Source organism: Colletotrichum costaricense, assembly GCF_030867565.1.
Source record: "Colletotrichum costaricense strain IMI 309622 chromosome Unknown Scaffold_3.1, whole genome shotgun sequence".
In the NCBI taxonomy this organism is placed as follows: Eukaryota; Fungi; Ascomycota; class Sordariomycetes; order Glomerellales; family Glomerellaceae; genus Colletotrichum; species Colletotrichum costaricense.
This window is the reverse complement of record NW_026848232.1, coordinates 3318696-3340917: the sequence shown is the minus strand read 5'-3', so window position 1 is coordinate 3340917 and position 22222 is coordinate 3318696. Positions and strand designations below refer to the sequence as shown.

Genomic DNA, 22222 nt, shown 5'->3' with positions numbered 1-22222 from the left:
ACTGTGGCATTTATTCAGACGGATGGTTCACGTACAAGCTGTTTGGCCGTGTATCTCTAACTGATATCTGGGAGGTTCCATAGAAAGTTGAGTGAGTCGATGTCGAACCCCTGGTAAAGCTGATCTGTGTTGTCACTGAAAGGAGCAATGCTGGAGTCAAATTGCAGAGCCCGCCAGATCCCGTTCTGATCCGTAGACACGCCATCGTTGGTACTTTGATCAGGCGGAAGAGTTGGCAGCGTGAGTCCAAATCCACTCAGGCTGTCTTGGGTATCGTTGAGCGCTCTCTGGGGTACAGATACAACGAAGAGATTTGACTTCAGGAATTTGGTATGTTGCTCAATGAGATGGGCGTATCTCAGTGCAAAATCCATGTCGTCGGGCGGGTACCTTCCCAACGCGGTCACACATCGATCTAACGTCCGTAGGGCTGAAGGAGCATCTGTCGCAGGTGATCCGAGACTGAGGGCCTTTAACAAGAAGACGGATGCAGATATCACGCTGATCCTGACACTTGCTGGCGCATATGCAAGATGTGACTGAAAAGATGTCTGAGTGGCAATGCGTAGCACTTCGCTGCTATCCGACACAACCTCTTGCAGAAATCTAGCATCCTGGGCCGTCATATAGCCGGCTAGACTGTCCTTCTCAATTCCATGTGCTCTGGCTGTCGCAGCTCTTCGTACGACTGCCTGTATTGATATGGCACCTATGCAAGCTCTAATGTGGTAGTACTCGATAGATAGTGATGTTCTTAACAGCCCAGCTATGATGAACATCCATTTTAGCCATCTGAAGTGTTGTGGGGATGGATCAACAAACCTTTGCAGTCTGCATCAAATGAGACCTTCCAGTTGCTAAGAGAGCTCAGGAAATGATCCAACAGATCTGGGTAGCCATCGCTCTGAAGTAAGCCTTCCAAATGTTCCACAGATTGGAAGAACATTGACGAAGCTACTTTTGAGAGACGGGTGAACTCAAGGTAGATATCCATGTACGATGCCCATGAGGCCTGTGAAGAATGGTCCATGTCTTTCATCGAAGATCTCGAGGCTGCAATGGACACACTCTCGGGGAAGACGGAGCTATACCCAAGTCTCGTTGCGGTTTGAGTCATGTAGGCATAAAGCAGCTTTCGAGCTCGAAACTTGCGACAATCTGCAACCTTTGACGCCGTATAGTCTGCGCGTTGACCGCTTGATAATATTCCAAGCTCGTAGGCAAGATTCGTCGCAAGGCCCAGGAGCATCCACGACATCCTGCTCGCTCTTTTCGCAGGCTCAAAAACATCCTTGCGCCAACGGAGGAGGGGTTCCTCATCGTTAGTTCGTCTCCGGTTCTCTCGGTCGTAATCCAGATCGATCAGCATAGCATCCCAGCCCTCTGTATCCGGAGGGAAATGAATGGCTCGAGGGTGCCAGTCGGAGATGAGCAGCAGACTCTCGATTGTGCCGATTATTCTCATCTTGGCGGTGGAAATCTTTTCTTGACCCAGAATAATGCGTTTGATCATTAGCTCACAAAATTGCCAAAGTCGGTTATGTATCAACTGACTCCTGGAAATGCCGCCTGCTCCCGGCAATAGGAAGAATCGAGATGAAATCATTAGGATAGTGCAACATAACATGGATTCTTCATAAACGAGGCTTGAGTGAGCATTGTGGTTCCGGAATTGGTTGACGATGATAGGAGATAGTGGAGAGAGATATTTGAAGAAACTAGTCGATGTGAGTGAGAATTGGCTGCACTGAGCCCAAAGAGTTGAACCTTACAGATCGATGTACGTGACGGCTTCTTGCGATGTGAACCAGCCCTGTCTGACGAATCTGCACTTGTCCCACATATCGAGGGTATCGTCGCCTGGTTCAGATAGAGCCTGAATGACAAAACCCACCCCGATCTGACCTCCTGTTTGTTCTCTGGCGGGTACAGCAACGGGAACATCCTGCACGGCGTGTGTTGGCGGTGCTGAAGGGGGACCAGAGGATGGTGATACTGTAGCATGGTGAAGTATATTTGCGGCGTCGGACAGCACATCAAGAGCATCATTAGAGCCAGTCACAAGACTGGAGACAACCCGTTCTGAAAGTGAACTATCACGAAGAGAACTTTGACGCCACCCGCTTCTAAGGTCTTGGTTGACTGCTCTAGATAGAGGGGCCGCTGATGGCATGTTTTCTTGTACTGGTGTATCAACGTCTTGTGGTGACTTGGCTCGACTGACGCTAGCAGGCTGCGGCGTGATAGCATGCTCAGCCGGCCGGTTACTTTTCCAATTTGGCGGATCCCTGTGCTTCGAGGTTCTCGGACGTCGATCGAATCGACAATCGCGATGCTCACGTTTGCATTTGGCGCAAGGGGGCTCACCTCCCATAATGCATCTCACTTTGCGAGACCTACAGGTGTCGCAAGCAACGTATGTCCGCTTGAATCGTGGTGATCCGACTGAGGACGGCCCTGTGATGGCCTTATTTCCCGGCTCATCGCTCATGGTGAGTCAAGTCAAGCAACAAGCATCAAGTCAGGATAGGAGATTCGACTGGGTGCTGGACAAGTCAGCCCCGAACATCCCAATCATTCATGAAATCTTGCTTGTCATCTTCTCTTACCCCTACTCAATGAGCCTATTGGCAGATTCAGGATACAAGAACGGGTGTCCGCTCTCGATGCTGGTGGTCTGGAGGTTTGGTGAAGCGAGGGTAACAACTGCCGTAGAACCCCGCTCCGATCCGCTAGATAGCGCCAATGCCCGTGACAGTCCGTGATTATCCGCTTCGGTCCGTTTTCGCTGTCTGCGCTGACATCACCCGAACTTTGCTCTTCTCGGCACTCGGAAATACTGTTCCATCGGACTGTGCGATTCGGGCACAAGTCGAGTGTCACACGGCGAGCTTCTCATCGTTTGATGCTTCGAAAATTGGTCTGACTGTGAATGCTACAAGTCTTTCACTCCGATAGCCGGAGCTCTAAGAGGTGCTGCATAGATGGTGGTGAGGTGTGGGAGTTTGTGTATATAAGCTAGGAAAATCGCTTGAAGAAGAGAATCATGCAAGCTTGACAACAATATCAATATCGATAGCCTGCTAGGTACCAAGAAGTCTCATATCAAACGATTCCCCACAGTCAAAATGTCTAGGTCCATCGTCAACACCACTCCCTACCCGTTTCACTTCGACGCAAGCAATGGTCCGACCATCGATAGAAGCGACAAGAAAGCAATACTGAAACTAGATAATTGTCGTGGAGGGATTCCGTCCCTCCAGGCAACCAAGATTCGAGCCATGATGCAAGAGGCGCACGAAGACCCTTCCAAGATCCTTGCTCACGTATGCAGCTACGATGCCTTGAGTTCAAGACTTTGTGAAGAGGCTGGCTTCCCTCTGGTCTTCCTGGCTGGGTATGCCATGGCTTCTGCTTTTGGCCTCCCAGATACTGGATACATAGCTTTCCAGGAAGTTGCTGCAAAGGTTCAGGAAGTTGTCAGAGAGGTCAAAGTTCCCGTCCTTGTGGATGGTGATACTGGATACGGCGGCCCGATGAATGTGAAGAGGACCGTTGAGGGGTAAGCTTGATTTTCGCCCACCTGGAAACCAATTTGGTGATCATGCTGACTGTATCTACGTAGATTTGCGGCCGCAGGAGCTGCTGGCATCATGATAGAGGACCAGTCTTGGCCAAAAAGTATGACCCAACATCACCGGTGATGAAGAAATTGAATATATCTAAAAGTTCTTCAGGATGCGGCCACACTGCTGGCAAGAGCGTGGTCTCTAGAAGCGAGGCTTACGCCCGATGGCAGGCCGCAGTTGATGCCAGAGACGAAGGGGTGGACATGTGGATCATGGCTCGGACCGATAGTCTCATCCACGGATACGACGAAGCTCTCACCAGAGCTCGGAAGGCGATTGAGATTGGAGTGGATGCCGTCTTTGTTGAGGCGCTCCCCGATCGCGAGACCATGGAACGCCTGAGAAACGATCTCGACTTCCCTGTCTTTGCCAACATCATTGAGGGTGGTAAGACGGAGAACTTGTCTGCGCAAGACCTGGGCAAGCTCGGGTACTGCGGAGTTGCATACCCGTGGACTTTGGTTGCCGCAAAATTGAAGAGTATTCGCGAGGCTTTAGAGGCGTTGAAAGGTTCCTTCCTCGTGGGAAAGCCCCCGACGATTCTGTCCTACGCTGAGGTTTGCGAGGGGGTCGGTTTCAACAAGTACTTCAAGCTTGAGGAGCGCTACCAATATGAGGGGCGCACGAATGGAGCAAATGGCCACCAGTGGAAGGAATGAGAGATGTTCTCGGCTTCCTGAATCCACGGTCGATATCTTTTATGGAATAGTTAGCGAACTCCCTTTGACCCTGCCTTAACATCGGTTGCCTTCGAAAATGACCTACCAAGAGCAAAACCTGTATGTTTCGTTATTCTCAGCAATGTGCATGGTGCACTGCTGTGTTGCGCGCAACCTTGGCAATTAACATTCGACACTGGCCTACTATCGACACAGGTGCGAGTGACCGATAGTTCTCTCAATCGAGAAATTGCAGTAGTCTTGAGCCGGTTGCAAGCCATATTGTGGCTTGCCAACAACTCCCGGCAACCGTTGGCATTGAAGTCAAGGTATTGTATACGTACTTCCAATCCAGGTCCATCTGACTTATGTGTGAGTTGAGCTGTACACCAGTCAATACTGGAAATGATACAGATATTCACAGGTTTCATCCAAGAAGATACATGTAAAACCTGGGCGAGACCTCAACAAGAATGGTTCGAGCAGTGTGACAGGTGAGATAAGCACTTACCAGTCTGCCTGGAGGCCCATCATTGTGTTTGCGACTTCAATCGGTCGTGGGATACGGCCGTCGCGGCTCAGCCGGCCCAAGCAGTCGAGAGCGAATCGCCGGGCGTCTGGGGGCGTGATGGATATCTCAGCAATGACCGATAATGGCCAGATCAAGCATCTCGCCGTCACGGAAAATCGGTCTTCCGTTGTCTCTAGATATTCGCCACAACTGGCGAGTACCTCGACCACCAGAGTTGACATTTTCCGCGTCGCGGCCTCCTGCATGGCAAAGTAGCCTACACTGGCTGATGTCGGCCCCTGAGCGAGGATTAAGGATGCCTGCATCCAGATAAGGTCGTTGAGAAACATGCGAATGATCCTTAAGGAGTTCCAGTACCGCAACGCTCGAAGGGAAGGATAGCGGAAAGATATTCCCTTGTATGTCATTGGTGCCTTCTCATACGGGTTCCTTGCCGTGAACCTCCACTCTGCCGAGACTTCCTGCCCAAGCTTCGCTGTCGCCGCGTCCAGATCCAGAGCTTCGACAAGAACCTCATGTCTCTCTGAGTCCTCCAAATAGGCTATTCTTGACCGTAGCATGGCGACCCTGTCGAGAATAGGGGTGACTCTGAGGAAGGGATCGTTGTGATCAAGATACGGCTGCGCATCATCGTAAAGCGTTATGAATCGGGTCGGGACAGGTGTTTTACTGTGCGCGCAACTCGTGCGGATGTTATTCGCAGAGTGAACAAAAAGCTTGCGGCCGAGGGGGGTCTCGAATTGCTGACTTCCACGCAGGCGTAACAACTCTACGGATCCAAGCGTGTGCTGGTTCCAGCTATCCATAGACTGCTGGCCGGAAAAGACGATGGCCTCGAACAGTCCCAGGAGCAGAACGGCAGCTAGAGTGCTATCCTCGACGGCAAGTTTCGGAGAGCTAAGTGCTTGATTCGTTTGACATAGTGCGCTGGCGTATTGGACTCTAGCCTGCTTCATGAGTTTTGGATCCGATATCTTCAGCGACAGACTTGCAAAGCTGGCAGCCAGTATTGACGCTGACATGGCATCGTTTCCTGTCAATCCATAAGGGCAGAGTTCAGGTAGATAATCAAATGGCGAAGTCGCTATGTAGTCGGTCATGAAATAAGTGCGTGCTAAATCCTTGATAGGCGACGAGATTGTTCGATAGCGAACCACCTCACCGTCGGACGGTGGACTTGAGGACGATGAACTTGATGGAGACCAGTGATTGACCAAAGCCCCAACAGCTTGCCTTGGTGTGGCCGCTATGGTTGGAGTACCGCTCGAACCTGCATGTTGCTTCTGCGCATCTGCTTCCGCCACTGATTGCGATTGCTGCTTCGTTTTGGCGGGCAAACGCCTCCTTGGTTTCCTGTTCTGGACCTTAAAAGCAGCGTTGGCGGTTTCGTCTCTAAAGTAGAATTCCGAAGGATCCCTGTAGCCGGGGCAAACTATCTGCTTCCGGGAGCACTGGGTACATCCGGGCTGCAGGCGATCACACTGCAGAACGAGAACGGAAAGAGACAAATGTCAGCCTTGGCTCATATCCGAAGAGTGTGGTTCATGTTGGTTGTTATAACGCGCTGGACAACAGCACACAGAAGTGTGCGTGCCGTGGTGTCGTACAGACCGCCAGAGGGACTGACGGGTCGAGGCTCGGGGCTGAAGATACGAGCGGACCAGTCGGAGGGGGGATTTAGGAACAAGATGGAGTACGAACCCTGAGTCTTCCCTTGCGACAGGGGTAGCACGCCTCTGACGGCCGGCCCAAGAAGACCATTCTCAGTTTTCGGTTGGACTTGGGGAAACGAATTGTGTCGGACGGTGGTGCGTAGGGGCCGAGACACACTGCAGCAACCCTCAAGAGAGACACACTGGCGATATCTTGAGGCAGATGGAGATGTGGTGTCGATACTTTCCTGATTGTGGCTGTGTTTGGGGGCCATCATTAACGTTGAAAGACCGTCGGGATACGGCCGGAAAAGCGGCATAAAGTCGTACATCTTGGCATTGTCGAAACACGATCCCCATTTGGTATGGTCGCGCTTTATGAACAAGCACAACTGGAATTCAGTCTTCACAACTCCACATTTTAAGGCTTGTTTTCAGTTGGCGCAACGGACAATTCAGCTGGAACGCGAAGTTGCGGGGTCCAAAGACGGTCAATAAGGAATTAAATTTACGCCAAGCTCCTATCTACCGCGCAGAGGACCAAACGCCATCCTAGCAGTCAAGCACTGCTCTCGGGAGACAACCAAGACATTTTTTCTCCTTCTTTTTACAGAGATATAAAGAAAAGAAAAACACGGTAATTACAAGCAAAAATCTCAAAAGCCCAGAGAAGCAAGCAAGCCTGCTTGCGAGTCCCTCGTCGGATGCTGAAGAAGTTGCTCAAGATCGAGGAACACGTCCAGGCTTTCATATATGCCCTTCAAAGCCACAGCGACGAGGTTGTCATTCCACACCTCGAACATGGAGGTAGGGGTTTCTTCTGACGATGTGTCTCGGGAATGAGCCTTTTGCAGCAAGCTCCACGCCTGGTTGACGACGGCACGTGCATGCTCGTCAGGACTCTGCATGTCGGAAGACGCGACAGACTCATCGTCATTGCCAGATGGGCCGCCCGGCAAGAGTGGCGCATTGTTCGTCCTCGTCTTCTGGCTTCGAGTGTCAGGAAGCGGTGCTTCCGAGTCCCAGTGGTGGCCGAAGTGCTCAATAGCGACACACAGTGCCTGCAGAAGAGTTTCGGCGGTGTTGTGGTTGATCGTATTGAGGGCGTGGGTAAGCTCAATACTCAAAAGGCCCTCCGAGGGGCGGGAAGTCGTGATGATCCAGATAGCAGCAGCATTCGAGGTACCTCCCTTGGCGCTCAATTCAAAAGGCAGGTCAGGCGTTGTCTCGTTCAGCTCGGCGGCCAATGGGATATTCTGGTGCTGGACGATGGACGCGCCCGCGAAGGAGGTCCGGGCTGGCCAAGACGTGGCTCCCGTGATGATGCGACGGAATCCAACGTGCTCATGCTCCATGCTCTTGGTGTGCTGAGCGTGGACGGCTTGCAGGAAAGTGCGCGTGCTGGTATTCTTCAAGATGTTGTTGACGCGGACAGGAGACAGATTGACGCAAGGTCCCACCACAGACTCGATTCCAGGGACCGGAGCGAAGCGACCAGACACAAGGCAACCAAAGACAACGTCAGATAGACTCGAGTGCTGGGCAAGGACGATGGCCCAGGCGGCTTTGAGAACGCTAGCGAAGGTCACGCTGGCCTGAGAAAGATTTGGCAAGGTCACAAGTCGAGTAATGTGACCCTCAATTCCGTCATTGGCGGTGATGGCAGCAGGGGTAATGACTGGAGTCATTTGCGAGTTGTCAAGGAGGCGTCGCCAGTATGACAAGGACTGTCGAGAAGGAAGAGCCTGGATACTGGAAGAGAACTTGGCGAATGAGACTTCGGGAGCTAGCTCACTGCGCTTCAGAGCCTGAGAAAGCGTCTGAAGGAGAAGTGGGAAGGACAGACCGTCGTAGTGGGTGTGAGCAAGTCTCATGACAAGTTGGGTTTGCGAGGCGGACTCGACGATGAAGAACTTGGTAGGAATCTCATCGGAACCCAAGCGACGAGCCTCGTCAGTCTCGATCAAGCGTGTCGTGAAGGAGACAACGTCATCCGAAGTGACGCGGAAGAACTCGAAAGCGGGCTGGAAGGAGGATTCCGAAGCAGCAAGCTGCCAGAGTCGGCCGTTGGCGAGCTTGAGCTTGGTGCGAAGGATCGAATGGTGCTGAACCAGTTGTGTGCAAGCGTTGCGGATGCGTTCATGACTGAAGCGATCGAGGAAGCGGAGTACGAAGTAGTTCACGAAGCCGCGGTTTCGGAGCTGAGAGAACTCGAATGCAAGAGCCTGGAAGTCTGACGCGGGTGTGATGTGATACTCGGCTGGACTGCTTGAAGAAGTCTGTGTCATGGAAGACACTTCGGTACTAATGGCGATGTCGGCGATGGCAACTTGCAGGGCCTCACCATCATCAGTATGCTCAGCGTCTGGGGTGAGATCTTGACTACCGCCAAGATCTGACCACTCATCTGTCGAGGACGAACCATCTGTGCGATCTTCATCCCCTTGGAGATGGCGACACAAACTGGTCAAGACGGGATACTTGAAGACATCAGAGACACGGAGCGTGAGACCGCCCTCAGCCAAGATTGGCACGAGGCGCATAGCCGTGATGGAATCACCTCCAAGACGGAAGAAGCTGTCCCGGATGCCAATTTTACTCGTATCAAGTCCAAGGACCTGTGCCCAGGCAGACACCATGCTCTTCTCTAGAGAAGAGCGAGGAGCTTCTTTGACACCTTGAACGCCACGAAGAAGTTCCAATTGCTCGACAGTAACATCTGCGACGATGGCCTGTAGCCTGCGGCGATCGACCTTGCTCGACGAGGTGAGCGGGATTGCGTCAAGAGGGATATAGAGCGTTGGAACCATGTACAGCGGCACTGCGTGAGACATCTCCACGGTTGCCTTCGACCAAGATTGAGCGAAGGCCTTGACTGCTTTGCTGTCGAGTGGGAGCATGGATCCAAGGGAGTTGCCCGACGCCTTACTGCTCGAAGGAACGACAAATGCAACCAAGGCCATGGAGTCGTTCTTCTGCTGGGGGAAGCTAACGATATCGGCGACGATGTGGCACTCAGGCATAGCGCGACGCATATGATGTTCAACTTCGCTGAGCTCAATGCGCTGGCCCCTGAGCTTGGCTTGGTTGTCCTTTCGGCCAATGAACAAGATGCCACCATCTGAGTCGTATCTTACAATGTCGCCGGTCTTATAGAAGCGTCTGGCCCTACTGCCAGGATTGGGGAAAGCTCGAGTCCAGGCAAGGTCCTGCACGAAGGCGGCGCGGGTCTTCTCTTCCTGATGAAGATACCCGCGAGCAAGACAAGGTCCCTCAATGAGCAGCTCTCCAGGCGCGCCAACGGGTGCCAGCTTGTTCGGATCTTCGGGGTCCACAATCCAGCAGATACAACCAACACCTCTTCCAATGCGTCCAGGCTTGTGATTGTTGGACTCCAAGACGCACACAACGGTGCACTCGGTCGGGCCATAACCGTTACTGACACGGCGGCCCTCCCATCGCTGAATATCTGAGCTTGTCACAACCTCAGCACCCAGTGCAATAGCCTTGATAGCCGGGACCTCCTTGGGACGAAGTAGAGAAGCAACTCGGGGGGAGAGAGCAGCGAAGTCGACGCCATACTTCCTGACTGCTGCATTCAGATCTTCTGAAGCTTCCTCCGGCGATGGAATGCAGACACAAGCCCCAGCGAGCAGTGTGCCAAGTACCTCGAGCACAGAGGCGTCGAAAGTGTAGGAGGCGAATTGCAAGACTCGACTCTCGGAAGTGATTCCCATGGCGGAGCCGTGAGCCAAAGTGCTGGAAGCTGTAGCAGAATGAGACACCATCACTCCCTTTGGCACACCTGTGCTGCCAGACGTGAAGACAACATACGCCAAGGAGTCAGGTAGAGAGACACTGTGAGCAGGTGGCGGCGTGGTCTCTTTCTCCTCGGTCGAGTATTCCAGCGACGCTGGGAAGACTGGAGTGACAGGCAGATTTGCTAATGAGGGGAGTTTTGCCAGCTCAGGTGAAGTGAGAAGGACGCTGATCCTGGCTTCTTCGACGATGAACTTGAGACGGCTTTCAGGCTGAGCCGCATCCAAAGCAACGAACGCACCGCCTGCCTTTAGGATACCAAGCATGATAACTGGAATCCATTTAGACTTCCCGTGGCTGAAGGCAACCACAGTCTCGGCGCCAATGCCAACTCCCATGCTGCGGAGGCGATGGGCCAAGCCATTGGAGAGTCTGGTCAAGTCGGCATATGACAAGTCGCCATCCCAGGCACTGACAGCGGGTGCCGAGGAAGGGTTGCGACCGATGATGGTATACACGGCCTCTCGTGCTCCAGCTGGAGGACCACGAGCGTTCCATGCCTGGATCTGAGACAAGTCTGACTTGCCAGCCAGGTTCAACGCCGAGATCGGAACGTTGGGGTTTTGGTCGAGGAGTGAGGCGGCATGCCCGATCTGGTGCAAGATGCGGCGCATCTCGGGGGGATCAATGATGCGACTGTCATAGGTGGCAGACAATTCAAGCTCATTGTTCTCGACCGTCGCTTCAATGCCTAGTGGGTAAGTCTGAGGTGAAGCAGCCTCATCGCTTCTGGAGGTGTTGCTGAGCTGGTCACCAAAGAGACTCTCGCAAGCAGGGCTATCGTCGTCTCTCTCAGGCTGGACGACGAAGATGCTCTGGAATTGACACGATAGCTTGGCCGACTCGCTGATCTTGGCAATATTGACCAGACCCATCTGCTCAAAAGGCATCATCTCCGTGGCCTGGCGCTGGGCGTTCTGGAGGAGCTCTTCTGCTGTCATATTGGCATCCCAGGACAAGCGGACTGGTACAGTCGTGATAGTTGGGCCAACGATAGTCTCAACACGAGGGACAGGAACATTGCGGCCACTCAATGTTGTGCCAAAGACAACATCAGAGGAACTGGTGTACGTCCCAACGACGATGGCATATGCCGCACGTAACAGAGTCGAGACGGTAACCCCATCGCGTTGCTGTGACTTCCACGACAGATTTACCTTCTCGGACCTGTCGGCTCGGAACTCCAGAGAAGACCCATGAGGGACGGCGGGGAAAAGAGAAGCGCCTGCTTCGTCAAAGTAAGACTTCCAGAATGACTGAGCAGCGGTGGCATCAACTCCCTGGATGTGCTTGATGAATGTGTTGAAAGCAGGAGCCTCAGGGAGCATCACTTCCATGTACGCTGTGGCAACCGCTTCCTTGATGATGGGCATCGACCAACCATCGTACATGGCGTGATGAGCAGTCCAGATGAAGATGGCATCATCTGCCGGGTTGGTCGGCAACACAAGACCGTACCTGCTGAGAGCCGTACCCAGGCCCATTGTCTCTTTCTCATCTTGGGCAAGGTACTCCTCCAAAGAGGATGCCGTGCGCCATCGCATTGCCTGTTTAGTGCTGATCACCGCCTGGAGAGTTCCATAGGTGTCCAGGTGCACGAGTTGGGTGCGAAGAATGGGGTGGATGTTTGCGACGTACTCCCACGCTTTCTGGAACCGGCTCACGCGAACACTGCGCAGGCGGAAGATCTCACGAACGATGTAAGATCCCTCCTCCTTGACCGAGAGCGAAATGAGACCTTGTTGAAGTGGAGTGCAAGGATACAAGTCCTCGAGGGCCTCGGGAGCCACACCGCACTGCCGGGCAGCTTCCTGATGCATGAGAGTGTCGTATGCTGGAATGAGAGAAAATGGCGTAATGAGCTCAATCTCATCGCTCTCGTTGCTACTGCACCGGCAAAGATTGGCCAAAACGGGTGTCTGGAAGATGTCGGACACAGTGATGGAGATGCCGACTGATCGCGCAGCTGTGACAAGCTTCATCGCGGAGATGGAGTCTCCACCGAGGCGGAAGAAGCTGTCATTGGTGCCAATGCTCTCGGGGTCCAGCTGGAGAACGGTTGACCAAGCGGATTGCATGCGCCTTTCAACATCGTTACGAGGTGCAACCTTAGGTCCATCGCCTGTTGCTCCGCGCTGAAGGGCTCGCAAGGTGTCGAGATGCTTGTGGGGGATCTTGGCTGCGATGACCTTGAGCTTTTGCCGATCCGTCTTTCCGGAGACCGTGAGAGGCATCTTGGAGATGGGGATGAAGATCGAAGGGACCATGTAGGGTGGCACTGAGCGAGCCAGCTCAGCGACAGCGGTCGAGGCAGCTTCCCCGACCTGTTTGAGTGAATCAGCGCTTATACCAGCATTGCTCTCAATGTTCACGTCAACGCCTTCAAGGACGACAAAGGCAGCGAGGGCCTTGAGCGTTCCGCTGCCAGCCTTTTGCTGCTGAAGATCAACAATGTCTGAGCGTACAGTGGCTGATGGGAGAGCACGGCGGATGTGGAAGTCAATCTCGCCAAGCTCGATCCTCTGACCACGAAGCTTGACTTGAGTATCCTTACGTCCGAGGTAGATGAAGGAGCCATTGCTTGTCTGCCGCACCAAGTCACCCGTCCTGTAGAAACGGCGCGTTGCCGAAGGCTCATCGCTGAGTGCCCAAGCAGGACTGAAGATGAAAGATTCTGCAGTGCGCTCGGCGTCGTTCAGGTACCCAATGGCAAGACTGGGTCCTTCAATGAGGAGCTCGCCAGCACACCCGATCGGTACCAGCTTGTCGATGTTATCGGCATCGACGACCCAGGCACGACAACCAACAGCGTGACCGATGCGACCACCGTCCCGAAGATCGGGATTGACGACACAGACGACAGTACATTCTGTAGGCCCGTACCCATTTTGGATGCGACATTGGCTAGACCAGCGTGAAATATCATTGTCGGTGACTTGTTCGGCGATGAAAATGATGGAGCGAAGTGAAGGCGTGTCCTCTGGGGACAGCAGCGCCAGAACGGACGGAGTAAGCATAACGGTGTTGATGGAGTAAGAGTTGATAGCTGCTGCGAGATCATCCACACGTTGAGCATCTGAAGGCATACAGATACAGCCGCCGGTAGCAAGCGTTGTAAAGATCTCAAAGATGCAGGCGTCAAATGTTAGGGACGAGAACTGTAACGTGCGACTGGAGGAGTCGACCCCAAATCGCTCAGCATGAGCCATCATACTCGAAGATGCCGCGCGGTGACTGATCATGACACCCTTGGGGACGCCAGTACTGCCGGAAGTGAAGATAACGTAGGCAAGATCTTCAGGCGACGAGAAGACTCCCTTGACGAGGGCATCACTGCCAGAAGCTCTGTGCCGCTTGACGAAGGGAGCGGCGGTGTCTGCCAAAGCAACAAGCTCCGAGGTGCATACAACATTGGGCGTGTTCTTGGATAGTCGAGTCAAGCGCTCCTCTAAGCCCTTGGAAGTCAAGACAAGGCGAGCTTTCGATAGCTTCATGATCGTTGCAAGTCTGTCATTCGGCTGGGCTGGGTCAAGAGCAACAAAAGCCGCGCCAGCCTTGAGGATTGCGAGTGCCGAGACGATGGCCCATCGAGACTTCTCGAAGCACAATAATACCATTTCACCTTGACCACTGCTACCAACACCGACACTGCGAAGTCGACCAGCAACTTGCGAAGATGCCGACTCAAGTTCCGCGTACGTCATCTCTCCGTCCCAGGCACTAATGGCAGGGCGTGTAGCATTGACCACGGTGGCAGCACCCACAAGGTCGTGCATAGTCTTCTGAATGGGGCAGACTCGTCCCTCGTTCCACTTGATGACCTGCTCATGATCGGCTGGGTTGATGAGATGGAGATCACCGATTGGCTTGTCGAGGTTCTCAGTTTCGACGAGCTGGGAGAGAATGTGTCTGAACTGCTTCGCCATTCCAGAAACGAGGAAAGAGTCCAGTAGCTTCGGGTCGTAACTCATTCGAAGGGTAACGGTCTTTGATGAAGCCCCCATGACGCACTCGACCAACAATGGCTGGGTGGTGAACTGGGCCGAAGTGTCCTCGGAAGCGTCGTAGAGCTCCATGATACTCGCGACAGCTTCGTCTTCCTCACTGTCGTCTTGTTGGACAACGAAAAGGGTACCAAACTGACAAGCAGCTTGAGCGTCCTCATGGAGACGAGAAATGTGTTGCAGGCCTGTCTGCTCAAAGGGAATCATAGTTGTGGCATCTTGCTGCACTGACTCGAGCAAGGAACGGATGGTGTTGCTTCCCTTCGAATCCCAGCGGACACGGACAGGAACAGTAGCAATGGTCGGGCCACTCATTCGATCGATGCCAGGAACAGGCGCGTTGCGGCCGTTGACTGTCATGCCGAAGACCACATCCGAATCGCCAGTGTAGCTTCGCGTGAGCAGAGCCCAAGCAGCACGTAGAATGGTTGACGAAGTGATGCCATCAATGGCGTTGACAGCGAAGCCCATACTCTCGTCATGCGTCGCACTAGGTTGAGCAGTCTGGTTCGGGAGGAGTGAAGCAGGGAAAGTGGTACTCGGCCCCTCGAGGTAAGATGACCAGAAGGTGTCTGATTCGGTCTTGTCCAACCCATTCAGATGCTTGATAAAGGCATTGAATCCTGGAATATCCGAGTCTCCGTGCGAGATCTTGTTGTATGCCTTGGAGAGGTCGCTGAGGAGAAGTGGGAGCGACCAGCCATCATAGATACAGTGGTGCAGCGTCCAGACGAAAAAGAATCGGTCATAATAGGGGATGATGGCGTATCGGCTGAGAGGTGCCCCGAATTCGACCTCGCGAGAGTCATCGTGGGTGATGTAGTGGTCAAGGTCGATGCTCGTGTCCCAGGAGAGTGACCGAGTGGTGATGGCTTGATACATGTTGGAACCAATACTGACAATCCGTGTCCGCAAGATCGGGTGCGCCTGGACAACCTGCTCCCAAGCCTGGTGAAAGTCGGCCATTCGAATATCAGTCGATAGCACCAAAACTTGACGCATGATGTACGATCCATGCTGCTTCGCCGAAAGCGACATAAGTCCCTCCTGAAGAGGTGTGCAAGGATAGACATCCTCGACCTCCTCGGGTCGTACACCACATTGCTTAGCTACCTCAACGATGATTGATTCCTTCTCGCCTTGGTTAATGAGAGAGAAAACAGGAATCTTTTCGATCCGGGACTGTTGGCCACTCGCGGCAGCTTGAGAAGCCAGATCCCTCAAGATAGGAGCGCGGAAAACGTGGGCAACAGAGATGTGAAGACCGAATTGACGTGCAGCGGGGACCATCTTCATGGCAGTGATTGAATCTCCGCCAATTCGGAAGAAGTTGTCGTCGAGACCAATGGTCTCAGCCTTGACGCCGAGAACTCTAGCCCAGACCGTCTGCATGTTGACTTCAGCTTGGGACTGCGGCTGCTCCTTGACATCCGAGGTTCCCTGCAAGAGGGCAAGGTCTTCAGGGCTCAGTCCTTGCGCAAGTGCACGAAGCTTTCGGCGATCTGCCTTGGCTGAGATTGTCAAGGGCATTCTGTTCATGGGAACAAACAGAGTTGGGACCATGTAAGCTGGCAGAGAGCGTGAGAGATTTGCGATGAGCTTGGGTCTGATGGTGACTAGCTTCTCCACAGTCGTAGCATCAAGACATGTAGTGACTTCGGCAGATTGCTCCTCGTCGTTGGGGAAGACGATGAACCCGACGAGTGTGTCTGGAGCCTGGCTGTTGGCCTGCATTGTGGCGATCTCGGCAGATACATCGAACTCTGGCAGTGCCTGAGCCAGTTGATGCTCGATTTCACCAAGCTCGACGCGCTGACCTCGGAGTTTGATCTGCGTATCTTTGCGACCATGGTAGAAAACAGCACCCTCGTCATTGGCGTGCACAAGATCACCAGTCTTGTAGAAGCGACGCCGTCTTCCCGATCCGTCTTTGGACCAAGCCGGGTCGAAGATGAATGACTTCGCGGTGCGCTCGGGATCCCCGAGATAGCCACGAGCAAGGCCCGGCCCCTCGATCAGAAGCTCGCCCGGCGCACCGACAGGAACGAGCATGTCATGATTATCCGGATCAACGACCCAAAGGTTGCAGCCCACGCCTTTGCCGATGGGAGGCTCCTCGTTGCTGCGTCTGTTGAGAGGAATAAGGGTAGATGTGACAGATGCCTCCGTACAACCATATGAGTTGAGGAGGTTGGTGCTCTCAGGCCATCGGCTGACATCACTTCCGTGAGATCGATCACCTCCAAGGATGATGGTCTTGAGGGAAGGAACTTCTTCAGGAGTGAGAAGTGAAGCAACCTTAGGGTTGAGCTCTGCCCAGTTGGTCTTGGTCCGACGGATCTCACCGGCCAGGTCGTTGATTCGTGATGCTTCCGAAGGAATGTGGAGGGTAGCACCTGCAAAGAGGGTACAGAAGATCTCTTCCGAGCTGGTATCGAAGCTGTAGGAAGCGAATTGCAGAACCTGTCCGTCGGATCGTAACCCGCTGTCACGGCCAAACTCGTACATGGCGGAGCAGAAGGCCCAATGCTCCGTCACACACCCCTTTGGAGTGCCCGTCGATCCAGATGTGAAGATGACATACATAGCGTTGTCTGGGCTGCCATTCGATAAGGGCCTCTTGGGCAGTGGCAGCTTTAATATAGAAGCGTCACAGACGACAAGAGTGTTTACACAGCCCGATGGGAACAGTGACTCAGTCGATGGCGCCACGACAGCAACCTTGGCGCCGAGCTGCCGAACAATGACCTCTTTCCTGTCGAGAGGATGAGAGGGCTCGACAACAGCAAAAGCGCCACCAGCCTTCAAAACACCCAGCATCGCAACGACAGCCCAGATGGACTTCTCGAAGCAGATGGGGACCAAGACATCCGGCCCAACACCGAGGGCATGGAGATGACCCGCAAGGCGATCCGACGCACTATCGAGCTGAGCGTAAGTCATCACACCGTCCCAAGAGCTTATAGCAGTGTGAGTCGAACGCAGCCTAGCTTGGTGGCGAAACAAGTCATGAGCCTGCCTCCTGACAACCGTTGGCGGTATTGCGTTCCACTCCTGGATCTGATAAATGTCTGCATCTGTGACCAGGTTCAGAGAGGAAACCTGGGACTGGGAATTGCTGCTCAGGTACAAGACCGTCTGCTGGAAAAGAGTGACGATTCTCTCTAGTCGCTCCTCATGCAGAACACGGCTGTCGAAGGTGGCAATGACGCGTAGTTGATGCTTACCCATTTCGCACTCGATCGATAAAGGATGGTCGTCGTATTCTGATGACTTGTCGCGATTCTCGACTCCAAAGACTTCTTCCAGTCTAGCTTGGTCGGCAGTGGGAGGAGGCTGTACCAAGAAGAGACAAGAGAACTGGCATGCCCCTCGAGCATCCGAGCTGATGCGCGAGATATTTTGTAGGCCGGTTTGCTCAAAACGCCGCATGTCGGACTCTTGACGTTGGACGGCCTCAAGGAGCTCCATGATTGTCATCTTCGGCTCCCAGCGAATGCGAATTGGAACGGTCGCGATGGTCGGCCCGGTGATAACGTCGAGACCTGGAATAGTTACCGGGGTATTCCTGCCACTCAAAGTGTTTCCAAAGATGACGTCCCGAGAGCCGGAATACCTGCCCGCAACTATAGCCCACGCCGTTTTCAAGAGCGTAGATGCATTGAGACCATTCGTCGGCTTCCAAGTCCAGGGAAATTCGCGTACCACGGTCGAGTCAGGCTTTGGCGTAGAGATGGAGGATGGGACTGGCGGGAAGAATGACAAGTCTGGCCCATCGAGATAGGATTTCCAGAAAGTCTGCGAAGCATTGGTATCGATGCTGTTGACGAACTTGATGAAGTTACCGAAAGGGGGAGAAGGGGCAACATTCTGACCGCTGTACGCCCTCCAGAAAGCGTCTTGGATGATGGACATTGACAATCCGTCATAAATGGAATGGTGAATAGTCCAGACGAAGACTGAGCTCCTCTGTGCCCCCGAGTCCACGTCGATCAAGGCATATCGGCAGAGTGGCGTGCCGAAAGTCATCGGCTGTTGCGCGTCTCCGGCCAAATACGCATCCAGATCGTTCCCGAAGTTCCAAGACAAAGGACCTCTGACCACAGCCTGGAGCATCCCTTGGTCCGCGGTGTTGACAAGTCTGGTACGGAGAATGGGATGTGCGAGGGCCGTGATGTTCCATGCCTCCTCGAATTGGAACATGTTGATATGGTTGGGCAGGTTGAAAACCTTCCTGCTGATGTACGCCTCTGAGGTGTCATGCTTGGATGAAAGTGAGATCAGGCCTTCTTGCAGGGGTGTGCATGGGTAGAGGTCTTCGACGTCCGCGGGAGAGGTGTTACATTGCTGAGCAGCTTCCCGGCGTAACTCCAAAGCAGCATCAAGCGGGACAAGTGAGAATGGCGCCACCTGCTTCTCAGCCGCTCCAGTCGATACTTCTGATGCAAATTTGGCTAGATCGGAAAGCTTTGGGTACCTGAAGAAGTCTGACAGGCCCAACGGCAAACCAATAGCTCTAGCCGCGCTGGCCGCTTTCATTGCAGCGATGGAGTCTGCGCCGAGCTCGAAAAAGGAGGTATTCTTTCCGATTAAGGTGGGATCAATGTCGAGGGTCGAAGACCAGACTGATTGCAATCGGTGCTCAGCCTCAGTCTCCAGTGCTTGGACAGCCCCTTGAGCACCATGAAGGATTGACAGTTGGCTCGACGACAGTCGCTGCGCCAACAGTCTGAGCACGCGACGGTCGGTCTTCCCAGATACCGTCAAAGGTACGGAGGGAATGGGTATGAGAACAGCTGGAATCATGTAGGCGGGCAACAAACGGGAGAGCTCAACTGTGACTCGCGTCTTAGCTTCTGCCGCGGCAGCGAGTTGCTGTTCGCTGGGCTGTTCCCCTCCAGATCCGGGGAACACAACAAAGGCCACCAGAGTAGTTGAGCCCTTGGATGATGCCAAGTCCTTGACGACTTCAGCAACGGGTTCTTGGCCGGGAAGACTCTTGCCAAGGTGGTGTTCAACTTCGCCCAGCTCGATACGATGACCTCTCAGTTTCACTTGAGTGTCTTTTCGACCGAGTAGCATCAGAGTTCCGTCAGCTTCATACTGTCCCAGGTCTCCTGAGAGATAGAACCGAGCCGTGTTACGGTTCGGGAATCTGCCACGCCATTTGGGCTCGTCGATGAATGCTCGTCTGTCGACCGGTCGGTAGTAGCCTCTGGCAAGTGCAATGCTTTCGACAAGAACCTCGCCGGGCATACCAATGGGAAGAAGGATATCGTGATTGTGAGGGTGGACAATCCAGATCTTGGCACCTACGGTGTGGCCCACATTCCGACTGTCACTCTCGTGTGTTAATGAGAGTGTAGAGGTCTCCCAGATGCCCATCTCAGTGCCGCCATAAGTGTTGATGAGATTCAACTTCGGACTCAGCGAAATCACCTCCGACTTCCGCAGAGGTTCACCTCCAACGATGAGATATCTAAGAGAGGAAGCGATTGTCGGCTCGACCTGCGCGGCGACAGTCGGTGTGAGGAATGCATGCGTGACTTGAAGCTTCGCCATGCTAGCGTTGATGTCATTAACAACCTCCTGGCCGTTGGGAATGCATACGCATCCTCCAGCGTAAAGGATCGTCAGAGTCTCTGACATTGTGACATCAAAGGCGGGAGAAGCAAACTGCAAGCATCGGGTGTGTTGGTCAATGTGAAAGGGTCGAAGAACGTCTCTGATGCCGTTGCAAATGGCTTGATGCTCGTGCAGGACGCCCTTGGGGACTCCCGTACTTCCAGAAGTAAAAAATGCAGTTGCGAGAGCGGTTGCGGCCACCTGAGGGAGTGGCTCCGCGTCGGTAATGCTGATCTCAGCTATTTGTGGGAGGTTTCCCATGATTTCGATATCATCCCCAAAGTCTGGCAGAGTCTCGTCGACAAAGTTGGTGATGAGGCACTTGGCCGAGACCTCATTAGCAATTGCAGCCACACGTTCTGCGGGAGCTCGAGGATCCACAGGGACAAAGACGCAGCCAGCTTTTAGAATAGCGAGCATGGCAACCATGCTCCATCGCGATTTCAGCATCTTGGAGATGATGAAGGCGCCTTGACCCCATCCCTTGGCAACAAAGTGGCGGGCCACAGCTTCGGAGTAGTAGTCTAACTCGGCGTAGGTGAAGCTACCATCCCAAGCACAGAGCGCTAAGTCTCTTGGGCGATGGAATGCATGAGCAGTGACAACGGTGTGAATGCACTCTTGACTGTCTGATTGAATGTTGTTATTCCACCTGGAGAGCTGCGCTATTTCATGGAAAGGCAACAGGTCAATCTGGTCGATCCCCAAATCCAAGCTAATGCTGGGACTGAGCAGTTGATGGCAGATGATTCGGAAAGTGGCTACCACAGCCTCCATCTTTTGCTCATGTGCTGCACCGGAGACATTGATGTGGCACTGATTTGATTCTTGATCAGACAGCACAAGTGTGTAGAAAAGCTGGAAAGTGGTTAGTGATGTAGTGTCAACATGGCGTCTCTCAATTCTACTCACCTCCTCAGGAGCAATATGGGCGATTGACGAAGGTGGCTCATCCACTGTGACGAGAAACCGGGTAGGACAATCGCTGAGTCTCAAAGAAACACCAGCATCTTCCGCTACTGTGGATTGGCTCACTTGATGTAAGACGGCGCCGACCGTGACGGGATCAGGACCACTGTGGAGATTGCGCATCGTGACATAGAGGCCATCTTCATGACTATCACTCTGATGCAGATTTGCCAGATTCACATTGTCGGAGTCTGTGTGCACGTGGCTTGCGATTGCCCATGCAGTTTTGAGAAAGGAGTTGGGCTGTAAATTGAGCCTGGAGCAGGCTTCTCGAAGGGCTTGTGATGAGACCACGAGCTTTTTCGAAGTAGACTTCATTTTTGTATGGTAAAAAGTAATTTGATGATACAGCCTACCGAAGGATTGTTGATTAGTCGTATTAGGACAGATGGACTGGTAGAGTCGAAAAACGAGGTTCAGCGAAGAATATCGTAGTACCACGGATTCAGGCTCATGGTGAAGTGGCTTCATGCAGTAATTATCTGAGTGATTGAAACTTCCGTTCCTTCCCCCACCCCTAGTCAGTATCGTCTTCTCTTGTCATATCACAAACGCTGACACTGCCAAAACAACGCTCGGTGTTGATGGAAATTAAAGAGCGTGTTACCAGGGAGTCTTGGCTGTCGGCCACTGTTGCTCAAAGCCCAAAAGGGCAACGTGAATGACCCTGCCCAAACCTTAAGACGGTAGACTGATCCTTTCGACAAGCAGTGCAGTCATCATTGTGCACAAACGCGAGGGTTTGGAAGGAATCGACAACAGTCGCATTCGGAGCTCCAGTGACTCCAGCTTCCTACACAAGCTCAGTAAGCCAGTATGGATCGTGAGTCGTGACCTTGTTTCAATCTCCGGCATGTCACCACGAGTTCCACCTTGGGTCCCAGACTTATGTTATGTGGTGCGTTCATACATATCAGCGAATAGGAGACATCGCACTTTTCGCCGAAAAGCAGGGTCACATCGCCCGTCGACCTAGCTTGACATGACTGCAAGGTTCCGCTTTATTCGGCTTCGACGCGAGAGTGAGCCTCTGCGGAGGTTACCCCGGTCCTGTTCCTATGATCAGACGAACCTCAGCCGAAAAACTCGTTAGGATTCCGGATTCTTCGTAAGCGAAGTGGGGCCGTAGACGGATCCGGATCGTGGGGCCAAGCTGCAAGGTCAGCAATATTCCCTGGCTGCGGCGTGGCTCAAACGCAGGACGAGCCCGACGGGGAATTTAGATTGCTGCAAGATATCATTTCCGGAAACCTAGGGCTAATGTGGTAAGAGCAGTACCACCACGGGTAAGCCGGGTCATCACGCAACTGCAGATGTTGCTGACCCAGACCAA

At 53.3% G+C, this 22222-nt stretch overlaps 4 protein-coding genes across 4 annotated transcripts; 1 reads left to right on the top strand and 3 right to left on the bottom strand.

The window, feature by feature from the left end:
- Positions 1-56: 56 nt before the first annotated feature.
- CCOS01_03960 (uncharacterized protein) lies at positions 57-2491 on the bottom strand (the record flags this gene model as incomplete). The annotated part of the gene is made up of 3 exons (XM_060452143.1): positions 57-766; positions 823-1718; positions 1773-2491. 3 exons carry the CDS (start codon positions 2489-2491, stop codon positions 57-59), a joined length of 2325 nt encoding a protein of 774 aa, XP_060318408.1.
- A 637-nt stretch (positions 2492-3128) lies between these two features.
- CCOS01_03959 (methylisocitrate lyase) lies at positions 3129-4288 on the top strand (the record flags this gene model as incomplete). The annotated part of the gene is made up of 3 exons (XM_060452142.1): positions 3129-3562; positions 3626-3681; positions 3738-4288. 3 exons carry the CDS (start codon positions 3129-3131, stop codon positions 4286-4288), a joined length of 1041 nt encoding a protein of 346 aa, XP_060318407.1.
- A 507-nt stretch (positions 4289-4795) lies between these two features.
- On the bottom strand, positions 4796-5842 carry CCOS01_03958 (C6 zinc finger protein; the record flags this gene model as incomplete). The annotated part of the gene is made up of 1 exon (XM_060452141.1): positions 4796-5842. The coding sequence occupies one exon, from the start codon at positions 5840-5842 to the stop codon at positions 4796-4798; it is 1047 nt and encodes a 348-aa protein (XP_060318406.1).
- A 1286-nt stretch (positions 5843-7128) lies between these two features.
- Positions 7129-21360, bottom strand: CCOS01_03957 (uncharacterized protein; the record flags this gene model as incomplete). The annotated part of the gene is made up of 2 exons (XM_060452140.1): positions 7129-20778; positions 20833-21360. 2 exons carry the CDS (start codon positions 21358-21360, stop codon positions 7129-7131), a joined length of 14178 nt encoding a protein of 4725 aa, XP_060318405.1.
- Positions 21361-22222: the final 862 nt, after the last annotated feature.